Below are 21,944 nucleotides of genomic sequence, written 5' to 3'. Positions count from 1 at the left end.
AAGACGAAGCCTTGCACACCCGGAAGATATCCTAAAGATACTACGAGATCTGTTAGGATACGTATGATCCAAAAAATTCCTGTAATCTGTTATTACTTTCAGGTTATCTCTCATATCTAACCGACTTGTAACCCTACCCCCCAGACTATATAAGGCGGGCAAGGACCTCCCTCCAAACTCACGCAATATCATACGATAGCCAATACAATCCAATAGACCACAGGAGTAGGGTATTACGTTATACTGATGACCTGAACCAATCTAACTCGTGTGCCTCTGTTGCCTTCTTGTTCTCGATTACACGTATCTCTATCGATCAATCTACCTTCGTGGGATACCCCTCGGAGGATTGTCGACGATATTATGTCGACACGGAGCGTAGACCTAAGGGTCGGGTGAGGTGGAGCGTAGACCCAAGGGTTGAGTGAGGTGGAGCGTAGGCCTAAGGGTCCAGCGAGGCGGAGCCCGCGACCTTGGGGTTGGGCGAGGCGGAGTCCTCCTCTAGAGGCCGAGTGAGGCGAAGCACAGACACAGGGGTCAGGCGAGGTGGAGCGCAGACCCAAGGGTCGGGTGAGGCGGAGCGCAGACCCAAAGGTCGGGCGAGGCGGTGCCCTCTCCCAGAGTCCAGAAGAAGCGAAGCTTGCGCGTTAGGGGTTCGGTTGGAGCTGTAGTCGCGCTTTTGACTGCTCGGATGAGTCAATGTTGATGGTCATTAGCTCCTCCTCTTCGAGGATCCTAGTATTGGTCCCCGACACTTACGCTCAATCTTGCGGAAATATTAGACTGGCGTACGGCAAAGCGAAATGATGTACATAGCAGACACACAAATCGACAAGTTTTCTGGGGTATGATTTGGGGAAAATTGGGATTAGTTGATTGGAAGAGGAGAGGTTAGGTTGCTAGTACCTGCGATGGTCATGCGAGGACCTACAGCAGCAACGGCGCACAGATGAGTCCATGCAGTGGCGCTGCCTGTCGGCGAAGCACAGATCAGCCAAAGGGTTAGAAGGGCCTAGGGTTATGAGCTTATGGCGTTTTTGCTGCGGCGGTGGAACGACCTTGCCGTGAAGAGTCCCGGTGGCGGAGCTTAGGATCTCTGGTGGCGACGACGTCCTGCGAGGGAGTTGACAGCGGTGACCTGCGAGGGAGTCTATGGTGGTAGGGAGCGACGAATGGAATGCGAAAGAGAGGAAAGGTTGTGAGATTTGGGAGTCACGGGCGGGGAGGTGCCCTCTGCCCGCGCGCTTTTTTCTGTGTCTCTCTGTCGTGTAGGCCTTAGGACCGCTTTTCAGCGCGCTCAGTTTTGCACTGGCGCCATTGCACCCGCCAGGCGTGAAAAAAAGCGTAGGACCACATCAAATATAATTTTAGGACCACAAACATTTCTAAACAAAAAAAAGTCATCAACTATAACATTGTTGATCTTATCGAGACCTAGAAATTTTCTCCATCTAAGGTAGTTTGGATATTTCAAAAAAAAATGAATTTAACACATGAGTCACATAGTTTGTATGGAGCTACGTGAGATATGTACATATTTGTGAAAAAAGTACAATTCCACTATATTGAAATAATTTGAATTTTTTATAGCAAGCTTGTGGTCCCAAAACATATTGCCACGTCGGTTAATATCTAAAGTTGGTTAGGAAACTATACAAACTATAATTAAAGTCAGTTAATTATCATTTTGTTGGAGTACGACACTCCAATTTGGCTTCAGATCGAAAAGACCCGAACCCTAAAATGTTAGCACCATGACTTCTCTGATTATCAACCGTATCACAAATCCGGTTGACCTCATCAAAAAGGTTAATCCCTACCTATGAAATGAAGAACACAAGCAAGAACTTGAAAGAAACAATTCAGGGGGCACACCTAATCTAAACAATCTAATTCTCCTCAATTTAGCTGAACACAAAACCATCGGATTGCAGATATTTCATCAAACAAATAAGTCATGTAGATCTAGGAGGGTGCGGATTACAAAAACAGGTCCAAGTGTCAAATCTAGTCAAACATGTACAAGTGCCAAATCTAGTCAAACATGAGGTTTGTCTAACTCTTGAAATACGTGATGCACATTTATTTTGGAACGGGGTGAGTAGTTATATGAGCCATTGCCTATATGTACATCAACATTGCTAGACACCGAGTAAACTTCACCACCGGTCACTAAGCTTTGCCGGTGGTGTCATCTCCAAAACTGCTAAAGTGATATCGGTGTTGAAATAAATCTTAGACTAACAAGGTCTTAGACTTAGCCTAGACATGATCACTAACTTAATCTTATGCGAAATTGATCTTAATGACTAACCAGAGAGCTTGTGGATGCCATCTAAGCGTCTCTGTAAATATAGTGAGGTTGATGTCGATGATATAGATATACTCATCTTCGCTAATTAAGAGTCGGAGCTCTTTCTTGACGAAGAACTTAACCTATGTCCGATCTGAAATATCCTGGACTCATGGAACAGGGATTCGTGCTTCTAAATCCCTGGCAACACTCAATCGATCAGTTAGATGGATTTAGATTCTATATTTTAAATAACTTTAATATTTTGCCAATAAGGTACTTTTTAGGAATCAAAATGTATTTATGTCATGTTATTGGAATTACTTCACATTTGAATTACTCTTTGAATAATAAATCATTCTGTATAAAAATTTTAAATGATTTTAACAAAGCGATATTGTACATTATTCATAAATAGATACGTCTCACACATAGTTATAGTATTAAGTGAGGGATATTTTATTTGTGAACGATATATGGTCCCACTTTATTAAAATTTCATAAGTAATTCAAATTATTTTAATAAAGTGGTAATATATATTACTCACAAAAAAAATACATCTCTCGTATAGTCATATCAAATATTCTCTAAAGATTCACATGTTTTCAAGAAATTATTTTTTATTTTAATAACATCATATAAGTGAATTAGTAAAAAGATGTATATAATAAAAAGAAAGTTTAGATGCAGCCAAGAGAAAATTGAATGAAAAGTTTTGGCGGCCAAATTGGCGCCCGTAGAATCAAAGCGTTTATCTATGGTAGGTTTCTGTCTGTTTTGGGCTGGCTGGCGCTGGTTTATCGTTGGCTGGCTGGTTTACCGTTACCGAATCGTGAAACCTAGCTGAAGGGCCGCGGCGCGGTTGGCAGCCGGCGCGCAGGAGAGGCCGAGGTGCGTAGGGAAAGCTGGCGGCCGGTCGTGTGGGGGATCAGCGGCGCATGCGCGGGGCGGCGGCTGGGCGTGCACGGCGCGGGTCGGCGGCCGGGGATGGGCGCGTGCGGGCAGGGCCGGGTGTGCGCGGCGCGAGCAGTCTTCGGCGGCGCGTGGGGCCGCAGGCCGCGGCGGCCGCTAGGTGCGAGGAGGCTGCGACATCGCGTGGGGCAGCAGGGCGCCGGCGGCAGCAGGCTGCGGCGGTGCGTGGGGTCGCTGGGTGCACCGCCAGCGGGCCAAGAACGCTCAGATATCCTACATCAAGAACGCCGCCGTCTCCCCTGTCTCTCGCTCGTCTTCGCTCCGTCCTGGCCGCCAAGAACGCCGCCACCGACAACCTCCTGGCTGGCTTCGTCCCGGTGACCGCTCTCTCCCCGGCCACTGAGAAGGTCGTGACCGACGACCCCATCCTCCGCAGCCAGGTGATTTCTCTTCTCTTTCAGTTTCCTCTCCTATCCTCTGCCATGTCGATTGATGCTTGCTTGTTCACTTATTCCTTAGATTCCCAAGGTTAAAATCTATTCTTTGGTGTGCAGGACCACAGATCCACTTCCCCTCATTCTTTTCCCCACGATCTGCTCAATGTCTGGCTTCCAAGTGCTCCTGTTGTGGTAAAAGAAAATGAATAGATCCCCTCGTTTCCTCTCTCACTAGAAGTCAACATTGCATACTTGTCAATGATATCACCTCAGTTAATTTGAGCATACTTGTCACTGCCAGTGATGTTTTGGAAAAGCTATGCTGCGATGATTATTTGCTTCCTTTTCAACTAAGGCATGGGAATTATATTGTGATGATTATTTACTTTCTTATTTGCAGAGGCTTTGGGCACTATGCTATGATGAATTACATTTTTCTTATAAATGAGGCTTTGTGCATATGTTACTCTTTCTTCTAAGATGAGTTGATGCTGATACTGGGCAATGTCGTTGGGGGTGCAATGCTGTGCTTTTGTTTTTGTTTCTCTTGCTGCTGCAAAAATGGCATGGCCAATGATTTTGTAGTTATTTTGAGCATATGCCCATTCCCAATGATTTTGTTAAGTTTTTCTGAGCATATGCCATTGCTGATAATGCTTTTTATCTAAAAATAGTATATATATGTTTAGTTCAGTTTTTTTCTACTACTGCAATTATCAATTTTTTCTACTACTGCAACCATCAAGTTATGATTAACATCTTTACTTTTGATAATATCGTTTAACTGGAAACATGTATAATGTGTTTTGAATCTTCAGTAACCATGACTTGCAAGCTACTCTGGTTCTTGTTGAAACAATACTAACAGGCCACGGTCGCTGGTGGCAGAGGGCATGGACTGCCTCGCCTAGGCTCCCGCAGTCGTCTATGTCACTACTGCAACATGTGCTGCGACAAGGAGAAAGATGATGGCCCAGACCAAATTTACCCCAAAATCCATGGTAAGTGTTTCTGTGTGCTTGTGTGATACATGTCCAGTTTTTTTTTTTTTTAAAGTAGCTAATTCTTGCCGGGAGAGACCCGAGGGCTTGGTGTCCAGGAGGCTTATGTGAAGGATGGGGGAAAATATCAGAAATATAAGAGGCCTCCAGCAGCAGAGCAAACGTTACTTTAGGATATGCAAATTGGATTGATTTGTCTGCCTTGCTGCTTGGTAAGATCTGCATCACTTGATAAATATCAGGGATATAATGAATCACATACACACTAGGTAATGGTTCAAAAACATGCACACCAGGTGTTCACTATTGAAAATTGGATGAATGGTGGCAGCAAAGGTGATGAGGTCTAGGGCTATCTGCAGGTACCTCTAGCTTCCTTTTCACTTACTGTGATTTTTTTTTCAAAAATTTTACTATGCAGCTATGCAGCTTACAATTGCTTGCAATTTCATATATATATATATATATATATATATATATAGGGAGAGGCTATTCAGTAGCCGGCTATAAAATAAGTTATTCTGTAGCCACCTCCATTTACTATAATTTTATATACTAATTTACCATAATATCAATACATATTTACGATAGTTGGGTTACTATAACACATGGGGATATTTACCATAACGTTATATTAAACCACTTAGTAAGGAGTTACTATAATCTCGTAAATTAACATAGTAATTATCATAACTCAAAGTGGCTACAGAATAAGTTATTCTGTAGCCAGCTACAGGATAGTAGGCCTATATATATATATATATATATATATATATATATATATATATATATATATATATATATATATATATATATATATATATATATATATATATATATATGCAACAAAAGAATTTGTTCTCAGTTTGGGCTATAAGAAATTGTACAGACTGAAAATTGGTTAAATGGCTTGCTCTCTGCATATACGCACATGATATGTTGTAGGTTGCTAGCTATTTTACACCCAGCCAATGTACTCCTTTTGAACATGAATGGACCTATTAACTCTTTTATTTTGGTGCTCAATGACCCTATTTTTGGATGATTCATTTACAAGAATATGTTCTCAATATTTTTTTAAACACATAGGGTCCTCATGCATGCATTGGTGTTAATATTGCACCACTAGTTCTGGAGCAGCGATTATAGGTCCTTGTCCCTGGACGCAACCTCCATCGATTTGCTTCTTCACTGGGTCCGCTTGTAAGTGAGAGGGACTGACAATAGTTTTTACAAATTATCTTGTTTTGTATTTTACCATTGCGTTAACACGGGCACACGGCCGGCTCATGCTGAAATTTTTGTGCTTTAGGCTTTTCATCGGGTTTTTGTGTTTACATTTGCTTTACCAGCTCCTTCTGTTAGCTCAGGTTGAAACCTAGTATTGATTTCTAGTACATGCTAAGTGCAGAAGGATCCTTGTTGTATTCAACAATATAAGTTTGATCTTTTTGGATTAAATAATATAATAACCCTGTAAATTTGTCTCTCTTTTTTCTGTGAATCTTTAATTTTTTTTATACTGCTTTTTGTTGTTAATTTGCTTCACCTAAAATGCCACCGTGGCGTTAGCAATATTCTAGCTCTTTATTTTTCATAATGTAGAACTATCACTATTTCTCTAAACATCTATGTTCTACGAACAAGAAGTGAACTTTGATCATGTTGTTTAATCACTTTTACTTTATTTAGTTGATCTTTTCTATGTACGCTGAAGTTAATAAATTTGCTAATCCATAAGCCAACGTGATTGTTTTTGTTCAGCAGGAAGATGCAACTTAATGGAGTGCTTGGAGTGATCAACTGAAGCAATTATAAATTGCCAAACAAGCTATGTGCAAGCACGGCTAGGAAGGTTGCAAGTGTTGCAGAGATGTTAGAAAATGCTGCAGTGCTTCAAGTTTTGAGATTTCGTGAGGTTCCTAGTGTATCATATTTAACTGGATTGTAGATACTATTTCAATGGATTGTATATTAAATGAATGATTGTCTATTTTGGTTTAATTGATTTATTCAAATGCTTTGTTGTCTATTGAGTTTCTAATTAATTGATGGTGTTGCAATATTGTCTGGTGGCACTAAACTAAAAGCATTGTAAAAATGGCTATTGGCAACCAAAAATTTTATGGCAATATATCCTATAGCAATGAACAATCCACGTAGCAATAAAGACCGTACCTTATAGCAACAACACGGTGAACATGGCAATTGCACTTGTTGCCACCACTTCTTGGTGTTGTGACATAATCTTTGTTGCCACACTTGTTATGCGTAGCAATAGCGAGAGCATCTTATAGCAACCAAATATTGGGTGTGGCAATTGCACATGTTGCTACCATTTCTTGGTGTTGCGACATAATTCTTGTTGCCACACTCGTTATGCGATGCAGTAGAGACTGCACCTTATAGCAACCAAACTTTGGACATGGCAATTGCACATGTTTGTAACACCTCTGGTGTTTTGACCTAGCACTAAAAATTGACATGTCATTATGTGCATTGCAAAGCATTCATATAGTATAAAGTTTTGAATGCATTCACTAAATAAGGTTTATTTCATAATATTGTTATTTCATGTGATGTGTTTCAAAAACCCTAAATAAAGATCATGACCACAAGGGTCAAATTTCATGTGATCATGTGAGGCCATGTGTCATTTGACTCAAATAACCCTAATGGGCCATGTTACTGGTCAAAAATCAAAATTTAAGTAAAAGGAAGACAAATCAAATTTGAATTCAAATTCAATTTATAAAAGTCCTTTTTGCCCCTTTTGACTAATTCAAAATCCATGTGGAATTTGGGGTTGAGGCAAAAAGAAAAGTTGGAGATTATTTTATGTAGATCAACTTTGGTATTCAAAGTTTTTCAAGTTTACATATAAAATTTGGAGTAATTTTGAAATTATTCAAATGCTCAAATGCACCCCAAATTCAAATTTCAAAATGGAGGCAGAATTTGAAAATATTTCTAGAAGCAAAGTTGTAGAGTTTGAAAAATTGAACAACTTTCATTTTTGGAGATTTTCAACTTCTTTAGAAAATTTGTGAGTAATTTGAAAAATGGACAGCAGTGGCAGTTCTGTAATTATTTCAAAAATCAACCTCCACCTCTCTGCTTGCCGCCGGCGCCACGCGGAGGTCACCGCCGATCGGATTTCGCCGCTTCTTCGCACGTTGACACGCAGCCGGTGCCGTGGCGAGTGCTGGGCGTGCGCTGTCGACGCCAGGGCAACACCTTCCCGTCTATAAATAGCAGCCGCCGCCGTCGTCATTCCCTGTTTTTCCCCTTCTGCTCTGCTCCGCCACCAGCTTGCTCCGCCGCTCGCCGTAGCCTCCGTCGAGCAGCATCCGTCGTGCCCAGCTACGCCTATGCGATCGCCTCGGCCTTGCGCTTCTCTGCGGCTTGCCTACGCCACTTGGGTTGGCCGGAGTCGCCCGGCGCAACTGCTTCTTCCCCGAGCCCGGCCGGAGCTCCGCCACCATCGCCTCGACGTGGCTAGGCCATTCCAGACCATCTCCGCCTTCACCAAGCCCACCGACGTGCCCGTGGTGAGCCACTGAACGTGAAGTTCACTTCGCTTTTGACTCTACCGTAGTCTTGTCGGGGTTACGCCGTGAGCCGACGTGCTCGAGCCGCCATGGCCGGCGTGGGGTCTTCTCCGATGTACCTTCTGCCATTCCAAGGACGGGGATGGGTTCGTAGTAGGGTGTAGATCATTTTGGTGAGGTCTGTCTCGCCGGAGCGTCACCGTCGGCGCATTTTGAGGCCGGTCAGTGAGGGCAGCGCCGCCGTGACTTCTTTGAGTCACTAACAGTGGGGCCTGGCTGTCAGTGCGAGTGAGGAAGAAGAACAGTGAAGATTTTTATTTTCTGAATTTATGAATAGTGCTGAAACTTTGGGAATTTGTAGGAAATTCATGATAGCTCCAAAAATTCTGAATTTTGTGTGTAGCTTCTGTACATGTTCTAGTATGATTTAAAAATTTGAAACTTGAAATTTGAATAAATTTTTAATGTTCAAATATTCAGTCCATTAATTGAAAAATGCAATTTCCATGATTTTTGTAGGTCACTGTATAATTCCAAAAATTATGAAATTTGTTTTGATACACTAATTTGTCATGAGGAATCTTACATAAAATTTTCAGGTCATTTGGAACAAGTTCATTTTTGGGATTAATTCCAAATTAATTCAAAAATAGATAAAGACAAACCCTAAGTGCTTGATTACTGTTGAATCTTGTTTTGGTCATGTTTTGTGACTAGTAGGGTTTCAAGATCCATTTGGTCAAGTCACATGTGTGGTTCTTGATGGTAGGATTACAAGTTGGTTTTGTTGGCTTGCAACTGTACCGTGAAATAAAATCTTTTGCGAGGTGTTTTTACATTTCATGTACCATGAAAGCATCATGTTTACATTATCATCATGTTAAAGCATATAGTTATCGTTTCGTGTAGAACTCGAGAGTGAAACAATTCTAGTTGAAGCAAGTTCTAGGAAGAATCCCCGGTTGTCACGGGATTCGATAATAGTGGTACTGATCCGGAACCTGAGATCGTCAACGAAGGCAAGCCCCGGTTTATGCATTAAGCCATTACCTTGTTTACTTTGAAAAGTTTATCACCTATGTTACTTATTGCATTAAGTTGATTAATTCAAATGTTACCTACTTGATGCATTGCCTACCTTGTTAATTGTTTACCATCCTTGAAGATGTATTCATTTACAAAGGCGTAGAATGCTTAGTATGCTTTATGGTAGGCTTTCAAAGTAAAAGTTTTGATACAATCAAAGATGGCATACTGGCCAAAGAAAGAAAGAAGATAGAATGAACTAGAGACTAGTCGGGTGACTTATCTTGAATTTTGGGTAATGTTGCCGACTATGTCGCTTAAAGGCCACTCATTGTGGATCTTCTGAACGAGACACTTTGTAGTACTGGTCACATACTCCGGTAAGCCTACTTCGGCTAATCCGATACTAAGACGAATGCCCACGCACTAGGAGTGGAGAGATGGCGGGAGTAGCGTGTACCCTCGTGGCTGGAATGTGGCCGGATTTGAGGTGTGCTGTGCTCTCGGGTGGTGTGGAGATGGCTTAGTATAGGAGGATCCGGTAGCGAGGTTGATATATGCAAGATTAAGTTCTACATATGTCGTGTGATAAGGAATCCCCAGCTGGGACTTGAATCAATTCGAATTGCCGGTGCTCCACGGATATGGAGACTCGATTCATTACAGAAGCAATGCAGGACTGGTGAATTACTAAAATATGAGAAAAAGAATGGAATGAGAAGGAATGGACTATGGGAAATGTATATTTAGTTGAGATAATGAACAAAAAGGACTTAGTGGTAAAACTTGAAAATAGAATGAAGAATAGTAAGCTTTTGGCAAAGAACTTTTGAATCTTGCTACATCCTTACCTTGCCCCAAACCCCTGCATCTCTAAAGTCTTACATCCCGTTATGTCGGGTTAGTCTTGTTGAGTACCTTTGTACTCAGGGTTTGTTAACCCTTGTTGCAGGTGAGTCGCATGCGCTAGGCTTGTTTTGGTCCCTGCTGCATGTCTGTGTTTGAAGTCAATGACGATGAGGAGTGATGAATGGCCTTTGGACAAGGCACTAGTTTGTATGATAAATAAAGTTAATGTAATATTATCCCGCTACTATGGTTGTATGACACTTATGGTATTGTAAGTTTGAAAACAACTGGTTTGTAACTATGTTATCTTAAGACTTCCGCTATCTTTACTCTATGTATATATTTGAATAAACTGTTGTAATCTGCAATGACTGTGATTGGGATCCTGTTTGAAAAGAGAATCGTGGATGATTCGGGTTTCCCGAAGGACACCCGACAGACCTGTTGAGTTGTTGGGAACTCGTGTACGCTATCCGAGGTCTGTTAAGACAACGATAGGTGCACTGTGGGCCCGATTCCTTAGGAGGTTCTGCCACAGCTGGTATCAGAGCAGTTTCCATCTAAGATCATTGTAGGTTACTTTGGAAAACCTTCAAATTGATTTGGATCAAAGAAAGTAAACTTGATATTTTAAAGTTCAAATTTCTTTCTTCTTACCTTTGATCTAGCCTCAATCCTGTCTTATTTGAAAGTTTGTGGCGGATAATATGATTAGGTTTGTCCTATGTATTAAAAATCTAGTACTTATGATTATATAAATCTTTTGTACTTAGATTCGTAAGATCGATTCATGCATCATGCTTGAGCACATTTGCATAATAATTCCCCTTAATAGTGGTTGGGTAAGTAATGTCAATCACATTCTTGCTAACCTCCATTATCCTCAAGCTATTCTTATAGTCCTACCTTAAATTCTACAAGGCTATGGCAAAGACCAAGAAAACCGCACGCAAGTCCACCAGACCTCATGGAGTCCCTCGTCACCAAGTTGGCACCAAGAAACCACGAGCTTGGTGAAGGAAGTTCTAAGAACCTAGGAGAGGAAGGATCTTCAAGTAACCCCACCAACGTCGAGAACCTTAACAAGGAGCTCAACACTCTTCGTCGAGCTCATGCCAAAGACCAAGAAGAGCTGGCGGAATTGCAAAGGGCATCACCATGACCATGGAGCTATGGAATGAAGCCTGGACATGAGAGGATGCGGCCAATGAATGCGTCCATGAGTTGGAGTTCTACGTAGAAGACCTGGAGATGGACAATGCCATTCTTCATGAGAATGTCCACATGATGTATGCTCAACTTCATCCTCCTCATGGGGATGGTGAAGTTACAGATGAAGAAATGATTGTAGCTCTAGGAGAAGTCGAGAATGAAGAAGAGGAGGAGGATCCTGAGGAGTTAGTGTACTTCTTAGATGAAGATGAGGTTTTGTCCGATACAGGGCACGGATGATGAAGACTGAGAGCTTGGAGTAGTAGTAGTTCCTTTACTGCTTTCCTAGAAAACCAAGGGTTGTCTTGTGGGATACAAGACATGTAATATAAATAAGAACCCTTTGTAGCATGAAACCTTTTAAATACTTTTAATAAAGAATAATGTAAGTAAATGTGTTTCTCTAATAGATGCCTCGTCCTATCACCCGAACTGGTGCTAGTGGCTCGCATGACGATGATGAGTGCCCAAATCCTCCACCAATGCCTTCGACTATGGCAGATGCCATAGCCGCACTCGTCAACGCAACGGCAGAGAATGCTAGGCTGTTAAGGGAATTGGCGCAGAACTAGCAGGCACCATACCCTAATCGTGGCCGTCGTAATAATGGAAACGACAAGTCAACCTATGTGGATTTTATTGACACACGTCCACCTGTGTTCTCTAAGGCAGACGAACCTTTAGAAGCCGACGATTGGCTTAGGACAATAGAGCAAAAGTTTGAGCTGATTCACTGTATCGAGGTTCAGAAACCAAGGTTTGCGGCACAGCAACTTCGAGGAGCTGCTGGTGCCTGGTGGGCAAATTTGGTAGCAGTACAGCCCGCTGGTCACCAAATCAACTGGAGGGAGTTCAAGGATGCTTTCAGGGCACATTATATTCTAGACGGTGTGATGGCCATGAAGTTAGAAGAGTTTTTGGCTCTTAAGCAAGGGGAGCACCCGGTGATGCATTATGTTGGGCGTTTCAACCACCTATCGCAGTATGCTATTGAGTATGTGAATACTGATAGGAAGAAAAAGAATCATTTTCTTAGAGGCCTGAACACTAAACTTCAGACCATGATGGCAACTTGTGGTAATGCAACTTACCATGAGACAATCAACATTGCTATCGCTTCGGAAGAGAATTACCGCCGACACAAGGAGGCGAAGAAGAAGAAAATATTTGCTTCCGGATCATCAAGTAGGCAAGCGTCAGAAGATAGTATACCATCCTCAGAATTATGGCCGTATGCCATTCCGCCCACAACAAGGCCAAAGCAGGCAACAGATCTTCATTCGCCCTGCAACTAATGCGCCTTATAATCATCAAGCACCGCAGCAGCAGAACAATACAAATAATGCAAACCGCAATGCTACTCCCCAGAATCACAATTTTCCATGCTATAATTGTGGTAAACCCGGACATTTTTCCCGAGAATGTCTGTACCCTAGGAAGAACAATCCTGATGCACCCAAAGCCCCTGTTAATCAAGCTTAGAATCAGTACAAGGGCAATGCTCAGAACAATCAGAAGGGTCAGGCTGAGAAGAAAACTAGAAGGGTATTCTATACTCAAGTGGAATCTATTCCAGAAGGAGAACCAGTTATGATGGGTATGTTTCCCATTGCTAAGCATCCTGCAATTACCTTATTTGATTCTAGGTGCATCCCATACATTCATCAATCGTACATTTGTTGTGAAGCATGGGATAGCTATTGGGGAAACAAAAGAACCCTATCATATACAGTCGCCCTGGGGGACGAATCTATACAAGGGAGGTAGTTCAGCATGTACCTATTGATTTGGGAGGTTATGAGTTCCCTACCAATATGCTGATATTAAAGGATCAAGATATAGATGTGATCCTTGGTATGAATTGGTTAACTCAACATGGGGCTATCATAGATGTCCTGCGTAGAACCATAAGGGTAAATGCACCTGACAGCAAAACCCAACTTCTCATCCAACTTCCCTTTCCTAAGAGTACAGTGGAAACAGTCTGTGCAACTATTATTGAAGGAGCCGAAGAAAATTTCAGTGGTATGTGAGTTTACGGATGTCTTTCCCAATGATCTGCCTGGTCTGCCACCAGACCGAGACGTAGAGTTTAGAATTGATCTGAAACCAGGGACAGCTCCAGTGTCCAGAAGAGCATATAGGATGCCACCGAAAGAACTAGCTAGAATTAAAAATGCAACTACAAGAGTTGTTAGACAAGGGTTTCATTCAACCCAGTTCATCACCTTGGGGATGCCCTGCTATCTTCGTGAAGAAGAAGGACCAAACCTTAAGGTTATGTGTTGACTATCGGCCATTAAATGAAGTCACCATCAAGAACAAATACCCCTTACCCCGAATTGATTTGCTTTTTGATCAACTTGCGGGAGCTAAGGTATTTTCGAAGATAGACCTAAGATTAGGCTACCACCAGATTAAGATCAGACATGAAGATGTGCCAAAGACAGCGTTTACTACCTGATATGGACTATATGAGTATCTAGTCACGTCGTTTGGGCTAACCAATGCCCCGGCTCATTTCATGTACCTGTTGAACTCAGTTTTCATGCCCGAGTTGGATAAGTTTGTCGTGGTGTTTATTGATGACATTCTTATCTACTCTAAGAGCAAAGAGGAACATGCGGAACACCTCTGTATTATTCTACAAAGATTAAGAGATCACCAACTATATGCCAAATTCAGCAAATGTGCATTTTGGTTGGAGGAAGTACAATTTCTGGGTCATGTGCTATCTGCTGAAGGTATAGCTATTGATCTGAGCAAGATAGAAGAAGTCCTTAACTGGAAAGCACCTACAACTGTTCATTAAGTTCGTAGTTTCCTAGGGTTGGCAGGGTATTACCGTCGGTTTATCCCTGACTTCTCCAGAATTGCGAAGCCAATTACCGGATTGCTGAAAAATCAAACTAAGTTTGTATGGTCAACAGAATGTGAAGAGGCCTTTCAGACATTGAAGAAGTTGCTGACAACTGCACCAGTATTAGCACAACCTAATATCGAGAGGCCATTTGATATCTATTGTGATGCATCTGGAATTGGTATTGGCTGTGTTCTTATGCAAGAAGGTAGAGTCATAGCATACGCTTCCAGACAACTCAAGAAGCATGAGGAACATTATCCCACCCATGATCTTGAATTAGCTGCTGTTGTCCATTCACTCAAGATTTGGCGACATTATTTATTGGGCAATATCTGTCATATCTATACGGATCACAAAAGTTTGAAATACATCTTCACTCAGTCAGAGTTGAATATGAGGCAAAGAAGATAGTTAGAACTTATCAAAGATTATGATTTAGAAGTGCATTGTCATCCGGGCAAGGCTAATGTGGTTGCCGATGCCCTGAGTCGCAAGCATCATTGTCATTGCCTGATTGTAGAACCGATGCAGCGAACATTGTGTCAAGAGATGGAGCAGCTGAATTTACAAATCATAGAACAAGGTTCCCTGTCCAATATTGTAGTTGAGTCCACTATCAAAGATTAGATCATTGTTGCTCAACAGAAAAGTAAGGGCATAGCCCATATCAAGGATAAAGTCAGATCTGGAAAACCAACATGTTTCAAGATTGATGAATCAGATGTTGTATGGTTCAAGGATAGATTGGTAGTACCCAAAAATCTAGAGCTGCGAAAGCAAATTCTTGATGAAGCTCATTCTACAAGATACTCCATTCATCCAGGGTAGCAACAAAATGTATCATGATGCTGAGAAAGAGATATTGGTGGACCAAAATGAAAATAGAAATAGCTCAATATGTGGCCAAGTGTGATATTTGTCAGAGAGTCAAAGCGGTTCATATGAAGACTGCAGGTCCATTACATTCATTGCCAGTTCCATCTTGGAAGTGGGAAGATATCTGTATGGACTTCATAGTAGGGTTGCCTAGGACATCTGCAGGCTACAATTCAATATGGGTTATTGTTGATCATCTAACCAAGATAGCTCATTTCCTACCAGTTAGAGATAAATATCGAGCGGAGCAGTATGCAAAGATTTATCTTGATAGAATCTTCAGTCTGCATGGGGCACCCAAGACCGTTGTCTCTGACAGAGGGTCATTGTTCATATCCAAGTTTTGGAAAAGTCTACATGAGTCTTTAGGAACTAAACTTATCCGTAGTTCTGCTTATCATCCGCAAACAGACGGATAGACTGAAAGGGTAAATCAAATTCTTGAAGATATGTTAAGAGCATGTGTCCTTTCCTTTGGTGCTAAATGGGATGAATGCCTTCCCTTAGCTGAATTCTCGTATAACAATAGCCATCAAGAGAGCATTAAAATGGCACCATTCAAAGCACTGTATGGCCGTAGGTGCCAAACACCTTTAAATTGGTTAGAAGCTAGAGAACATTGGTTCTTTGGACCGGATGTGGTCAAGGAAGCTGAAGAGAAAATTAAACTCATACAAGCTAATATGAAGATAGCTTAATCCCGATAGAAAAGCTATGCTGATAAGAGGAGACGACCGCTAGAATTCAAAGTGGAAGATTATGTCTACCTCAAGGTATCACCGATGAAAGGAGTTCATCATTTTGGGATTCGGGGAAAGTTAGCACCCCGTTATGTAGGTCCTTTTCAAATCCAACAACGATGTGGACCAGTCGCCTATTGCGTCAAGCTACCAGATCACATGTCCGTGGTGCATGATATCTTTCATGTATCTCAGTTAAAGAAGTGTCTTCAAGTACCTGACCAGGAGATCGACTTTGGTGGTGTAGAACTAGAACCTGATTTGACTTATGCCGAGTACCCCATTAGAGTCTTAGATCAGAAAGATCGAGTCACTCATAGACGTACAATCAAGTTCTACAAAGTACAATGGAATCAACACACGGAAGATGAAGCTACTTGGGAGTCCGAGGATTACTTAGAAGAGAACTTTCCTGACTTCTTTGCTTCTATCTAGTTGCAATACCTTGTCTATATTGTAACTTGTCTTGTTGTTAAGCGAATGGAAAACCCCCTCACTAGCCTTTTGAATAAAGTTATGATGTGTTAGCTTGACACATTTCCTTTTCCATTACTTAGCCTTAAGTTTTAAATCTCGGGACGAGATTTCTTTAAGGGGAAGAGTTGTAACACCTCTGGTGTTTTGACCTAGCACTAAAAATTGACATGTCATCATGTGCATTGCAAAGCATTCATATAGTATAAAGTTTTGAATGCATTCACTAAATAAGGTTTATTTCATAATGTTGTTATTTCATGTGATGTGTTTCAAAAACCCTAAATAAAGATCATGACCACAAGGGTCAAATTTCATGTGATCATGTGAGGCCATGTGTCATTTGACTCAAATCACCCTAATGGGCCATGTTACTGGTCAAAAATCAAAATTTAAGTAAAAGGAAGACAAATCAAATTTGAATTCAAATTCAATTTATAAAAGTCCTTTTTGCCCCTTTTGACTAATTAAAAATCCATGTGGAATTTGGGGTTGAGGCAAAAAGAAAAGTTGGAGATTATTTTATGTAGATCAACTTTGGTATTCAAAGTTTTTCAAGTTTACATATAAAATTTGGAGTAATTTTGAAATTATTCAAATGCTCAAATGCCCCCCCAAATTCAAATTTGAAAATGGAGGTAGAATTTGAAAATATTTCTAGAAGCAAAGTTGTAGAGTTTGAAAAATTGAACAACTTTCATTTTTGGAGATTTTCAACTTCTTTAGAAAATTTGTGAGTAATTTGAAAAATGGACGCAGTGGCAGTTCTGTAATTATTTCAAAAATCAACCTCCACCTCTCTGCTTGCCGTCGGCGCCACGCGGAGGTCACCGCCGATCGGATTTCACCGCTTCTTCGCACGTTGACACGCAGCCGGTGCCGTGGAGAGTGCGGGCGTGCGCTGTCGACGCCGGGCAACACCTTCCCGGCTATAAATAGCAGCCACCACCGTCGTCATTCCTGTTTTTCCCCTTCTGCTCTGCTCCGCCACCAGCTTGCTCTGCTGCTCGCCGTAGCCTCCGTCGAGCAGCATCCGTCGTGCCCAGCTATGCCTACGCGATCGCCTCGGCCTCGCGCTTCTCTGCAGCTTGCCTACGCCACTTGGGTTGGCCGGAGTCGCCCGGCGCAACTGCTTCTTCCCCGAGCCCGGCCGGAGCTCCGCCACCATCGCCTCGACGTGGCTAGGCCATTCCAGACCATCTCTGCCTTCACCAAGCCCACCGACGTGCCCGCGGTGAGCCACTAAACGTGAAGTTCACTTCGCTTTTGACTCTACTACAGTCTTGCCGGGGTTACGCCGTGAGCCGACGTGCTCGAGCCGCCATGGCCGGCGTGGGGTCTTCTCTGATGTACCTTCTGCCATTCCAAGGACGGGGATGGGTTCGTAGTAGGGTGTAGATCATTTTGGTGAGGTCTGTCTCGCCGGAGCGTCACCGTCGGCGCATTTTGAGGCCGGTCAGTGAGGGCAGCGCCGCCGTGACTTCTTTGAGTCACTGACAGTGGGGCCCGGCTGTCAGTGCGAGTGGGGAAGAAGAACAGTGAAGATTTTTATTTTCTGAATTTATGAATAGTGCTGAAACTTTGGGAATCTGTAGGAAATTCATGATAGCTCCAAAAATTCTGAATTTTTGTGTGTAGCTTCTGTACATGTTCTAGTATGATTTAAAAATTTGAAACTTGAAACTTGAATAAATTTTTAATGTTCAAATATTCAGTCCATTAATTGAAAAATGCAATTTCCATGATTTTTGTAGGTCACTGTATAATTCCAAAAATTATGAAATTTGTTTTGATACACTAATTTGTCATGAGGAATCTTACATAAAATTTTCAGGTCATTTGGAACAAGTTCATTTTTGGGCTTAATTCCAAATTAATTCAAAAATAGATAAAGACAAACCCTAAGTGCTTGATTAGTGTTGGATCTTGTTTTGGTCATGTTTTGTGACTAGTAGGGTTTCAGGATCCATTTGGTCAAGTCACATGTGTGGTTCTTGATGGTAGGATTGCAAGTTGGTTTTGTTGGCTTGCAACTGTACCGTGAAATAAAATCTTTTGCGAGGTGTTTTTACATTTCATGTACCATGAAAGCATCATGTTTACATTATCATCATGTTAAAGCATATATTATCGTTTCATGTAGAACCTGAGAGTGAAACGATTCTAGTTGAGCAAGTTCTAGAAGAATCCCCAGTTGTCACGGGATTCGATAATCGTGGTACTGATTCGGAACCTAAGATCGTCAACGAAGGCAAGCCCCGGTTTATGCATTAAGCCATTACCTTGTTTACTTTGAAAAGTTTATCACCTATGTTACTTATTGCATTAAGTTGATCAATTCAAATATTACCTACTTGATGCATTGCCTACCTTGTTACTCGTTTACCATCCTTGAAGATGTATTCATTTACAAAGGCGTAGAATGCTTAGTATGCTTTATGGTAGGCTTTCAAAGTAAAAGTTTCGATTCAATCAAAGATGGCATACTGGCCAAAGAAAGAAAGAAGATAGAATGAACTAGAGACTAGTCGGGTGACTTATCTTGAATTTTGGGTAATGTTGCCGACTATGTCGCTTAAAGGCCACTCATTGTGGATCTTCTGAACGAGACACTTTGTAGTACTGGTCACATACTTCGGTAAGCCTACTTCGGCTAAGCCGATACTAAGACGAATGCCCACGCACTAGGAGTGGAGAGATGGCGGGAGTAGCGTGTACCCTCGTGGCTGGAATGTGGCTGGATTTGAGGTGTGCTGTGCTCTCGGGTGGCGTGGAGACGGCTTAGTATAGGAGGATCCGGTAGCGAGGTTGATATATGCAAGATTAAGTTCTACATATGTCGTGTGATAAGGAATCCCTAGCTGGGACTTGAATCAATTCGAATTGCTGATGCTCCACAGATATGGAGACTCGATTCATTACAGAAGCAATGCAGGACTGGTGAATTACTAAAATATGAGAAAAAGAATGGAATGAGAAGGAATGGACTATGGGAAATGTATATTTAGTTGAGATAATGAACAAAAAGGACTTAGTGGTAAAACTTGAAAATAGAATGAAGAATAGTAAGCTTTTGGCAAAGAACTTTTGAATCTTGCTACATCCTTACCTTGCCCCAAACCCCTGCATCTCTAAAGTCTTACATCCTGTTATGTTGGGTTAGTCTTGTTGAGTACCTTTGTACTCAGGGTTTGTTAACCCTTGTTGCAGGTGAGTCGCATGCGCAGGCTTGTTTTGGTCCCTGCTACATGTCTGTGTTTGAAGTCAATGACGATGAGGAGTGATGAATGGCCTGTGGACAAGGCACTAGTTTGTATGATAAATAAAGTTAATGTAATATTATCCCGCTACTATGGTTGTATGACACTTTTGGTATTGTAAGTTTGAAAACAACTGGTTTGTAACTATGTTACCTTAAGACTTCCGCTATCTTACTCTATTATATTTTTGAATAAACTGTTGTAATCTGCAGTGACTGTGTTTGGGATCCTGTTTGAAAAGAGAATCGTGGATGATTCGGGTTTTCCCAAGGACACCCGACAGACCTGTTGAGTGGTTGGGAACTCGTGTACGCTATCCGAGGTCTGTTAAGACAACGATAGGTGCATATGGGCCCGATTCCTTAGGAGGTTCTACCACAATGTTGCCACCAGTTCTTGGTGTTGCGACATAATCCTTATTGCTACACGTGTTATGCGTGGCAATACATTGTCTTGCAACACACGTTCATCATTGCTAGTGCATCATTTGCTACGATAAGGGCAAGTTACCATTGCAAGGTCCAGCAAAGCCTTAGGCGTTGCATTAGTTGCTGTTGCCATATCTACAACCGTAGCAAAAGCTTAAATTGCAATACCTAGGTGTTGCAAATCCCGAACGTATTTTGCAACGCTAAGCAGAAAACGTTGTCCAAAGCTTTACCCACACAAGCGTCTGCAACGCCTCCCAATGAAAAAAAGTGTTGCTATTTTTGATATTGCAACTATTTTGGGCCTATTGCAACACTTTTCGAGAGTTGAAGCAGGATCAAAATTTAGTAGTGTAATAGAATATTGGTGTCAGATTCATTTCCGATAATATCGTATTGATTTTGTTTTCAAGAAAAAAATATAAAAATGAAAATGATTTAGCCTTCTATGGATCGTTTCCATTGTTTTCATCGCTACTGTCCAGCAGGCTAGACTTGCCGCTCACCGACATCTAGGTGCGTACGCAGTATGCTCCATGACGATGTGGACAGTGCTTGTGGAAATGCCGCTGCTGCGTAGTCGTGCTTGGCGTAAGAGCAGAGGAAAGAGGGAGAGGGAGAGGGAGAGGAAGGCCAAGTAGGGACAAACAGTCATTTCCTATGCTCGATCCATGCTGGGTGTAGACTTGGCAAAAATGTAGCAATGTTTTATTTCTAATGACTATTTTGTGGAAAAAGTCTATATAACCCCTCGACTTTTGGCACATTGTCTACTTCACCCTCTGAACTACGAAACTATGTATTGAGCACTCTAAACTTTTCTAAACCAGGTATTTAACCTCTTCTAGTGGTTTTGGCTCCTGGTTTTGCTGATGTGGTGAGCTCACATTGACACATTGGTGCTAGGGCCCACACATCATAGAGAGGCATATGTAGAAACAACGTCGAGCTGCGGTTCGGCGAGCTCTCCGTGGGCGCCAGGGTGCTCGTGAACAAGGAGCATAGGTGCATAGGGAGCTCGTGGCTGTCTCAGCCCCGCTCAAGGCCGCCCAAGCGTGGTGCCACAGTGGTGCCGCGTGAGGCCAGAGCTAGGGGCGAGTACGTGTCGATCGTGGAGATCCAGTATGTGGCGTTGTGGACGGTGAAGAGGCCGAGCTTCCGAGCTTCTCCTTCGCCACCATGCCAGCCGCCAGCACTACCACACCGCTGTCCCCAACAAACTAGGAGCATGCGCCGAGCTCCACCATCTCGCCAAGGTTGCGTCGCACCGACTCCAATCTGCTGGTGTTGGCACAAAAAAGTGTCAACAAGCAGCAAGCCGGAAGGATCTACTTGATGAAGCAAGGCTAGAGATCCGCTTGGCTTCAATGCAGGATCAGCCGATCCTGTGAACTTCCCAAGGGCGTGCCAGTCAATTTGACCTGCATTTGATAAGGAGAGAAAGTTTATCAGTAATTTAAGGTGGAACATGCCGGTTTTTCCCAAACAGTTCGAAGTGTGCCGCTTCGGGAGCAGCCAGACGGAAAAATTAACTAAATAGCCGATACAAGAAGAAATCGACTGTTAAGGACTGTAACACTAGTGGATCATGATTGATTTTATAGTAATGAATGTAATGTGCCCAGATATAAGTAACATCATCAGCTAGATAAGTATAACTGGTGTAAAGCATTGAGCCGATAAGTTTAACGAGAAAGGATATAACATGAGAACAAAATCGACTGTCTAGTACAAATGGATCTACAAACGTTCTGAATCTAATCCGCTACCATCAACAGTGAGGTTTGACCGGATCGATGCAGCTATGATGATGACAACAAACTAAAGCCAAAGAATCCATAAAACCATCTATACATTGACAGCTTTATGAAAGACATGCTATATGTGTGAAAGCACATGCAAATCGGCTAGCCGATTTAGGTAGAAAAAAGATCATAGCATGAGAACAATCGACTATTTAATACGAACAGATTTATAAACTCATCAAATCTAGTCTATTATCTTTAATAGTGGGGTTCAAC

General features: G+C 42.1%; 1 protein-coding gene across 5 annotated transcripts; it reads left to right on the top strand.

Moving 5' to 3' along the window:
* The first annotated feature begins 3,129 nt into the window (after positions 1-3,129).
* LOC136539304 (uncharacterized) lies at positions 3,130-6,676 on the top strand. 5 transcript variants are annotated; one of them, XM_066531257.1, is made up of 7 exons: positions 3,130-3,646; positions 3,761-3,835; positions 4,512-4,644; positions 4,729-4,856; positions 4,941-5,006; positions 5,734-5,847; positions 6,409-6,676. In XM_066531257.1, the coding sequence occupies exons 1-4, from the start codon at positions 3,233-3,235 to the stop codon at positions 4,815-4,817; spliced, it is 711 nt and encodes a 236-aa protein (XP_066387354.1). In that variant the 5' UTR covers positions 3,130-3,232; the 3' UTR covers positions 4,818-4,856; positions 4,941-5,006; positions 5,734-5,847; positions 6,409-6,676. The 5 variants fall into 5 exon arrangements, with proteins under 5 accessions (XP_066387354.1, XP_066387351.1, XP_066387350.1 ...); XM_066531254.1 differs by having other exon boundaries at positions 4,720-4,856; positions 6,412-6,676; XM_066531253.1 differs by having other exon boundaries at positions 4,720-4,856.
* Positions 6,677-21,944: the final 15,268 nt, after the last annotated feature.

The sequence above is a fragment of the Miscanthus floridulus genome, chromosome 2 (assembly GCF_019320115.1).
Source record: "Miscanthus floridulus cultivar M001 chromosome 2, ASM1932011v1, whole genome shotgun sequence".
Lineage (NCBI taxonomy): Eukaryota > Viridiplantae > Streptophyta > Magnoliopsida > Poales > Poaceae > Miscanthus > Miscanthus floridulus.
The sequence above is the reverse complement of the archived record's forward strand: the minus strand, read 5'-3'. Positions and strand labels throughout refer to the sequence as shown.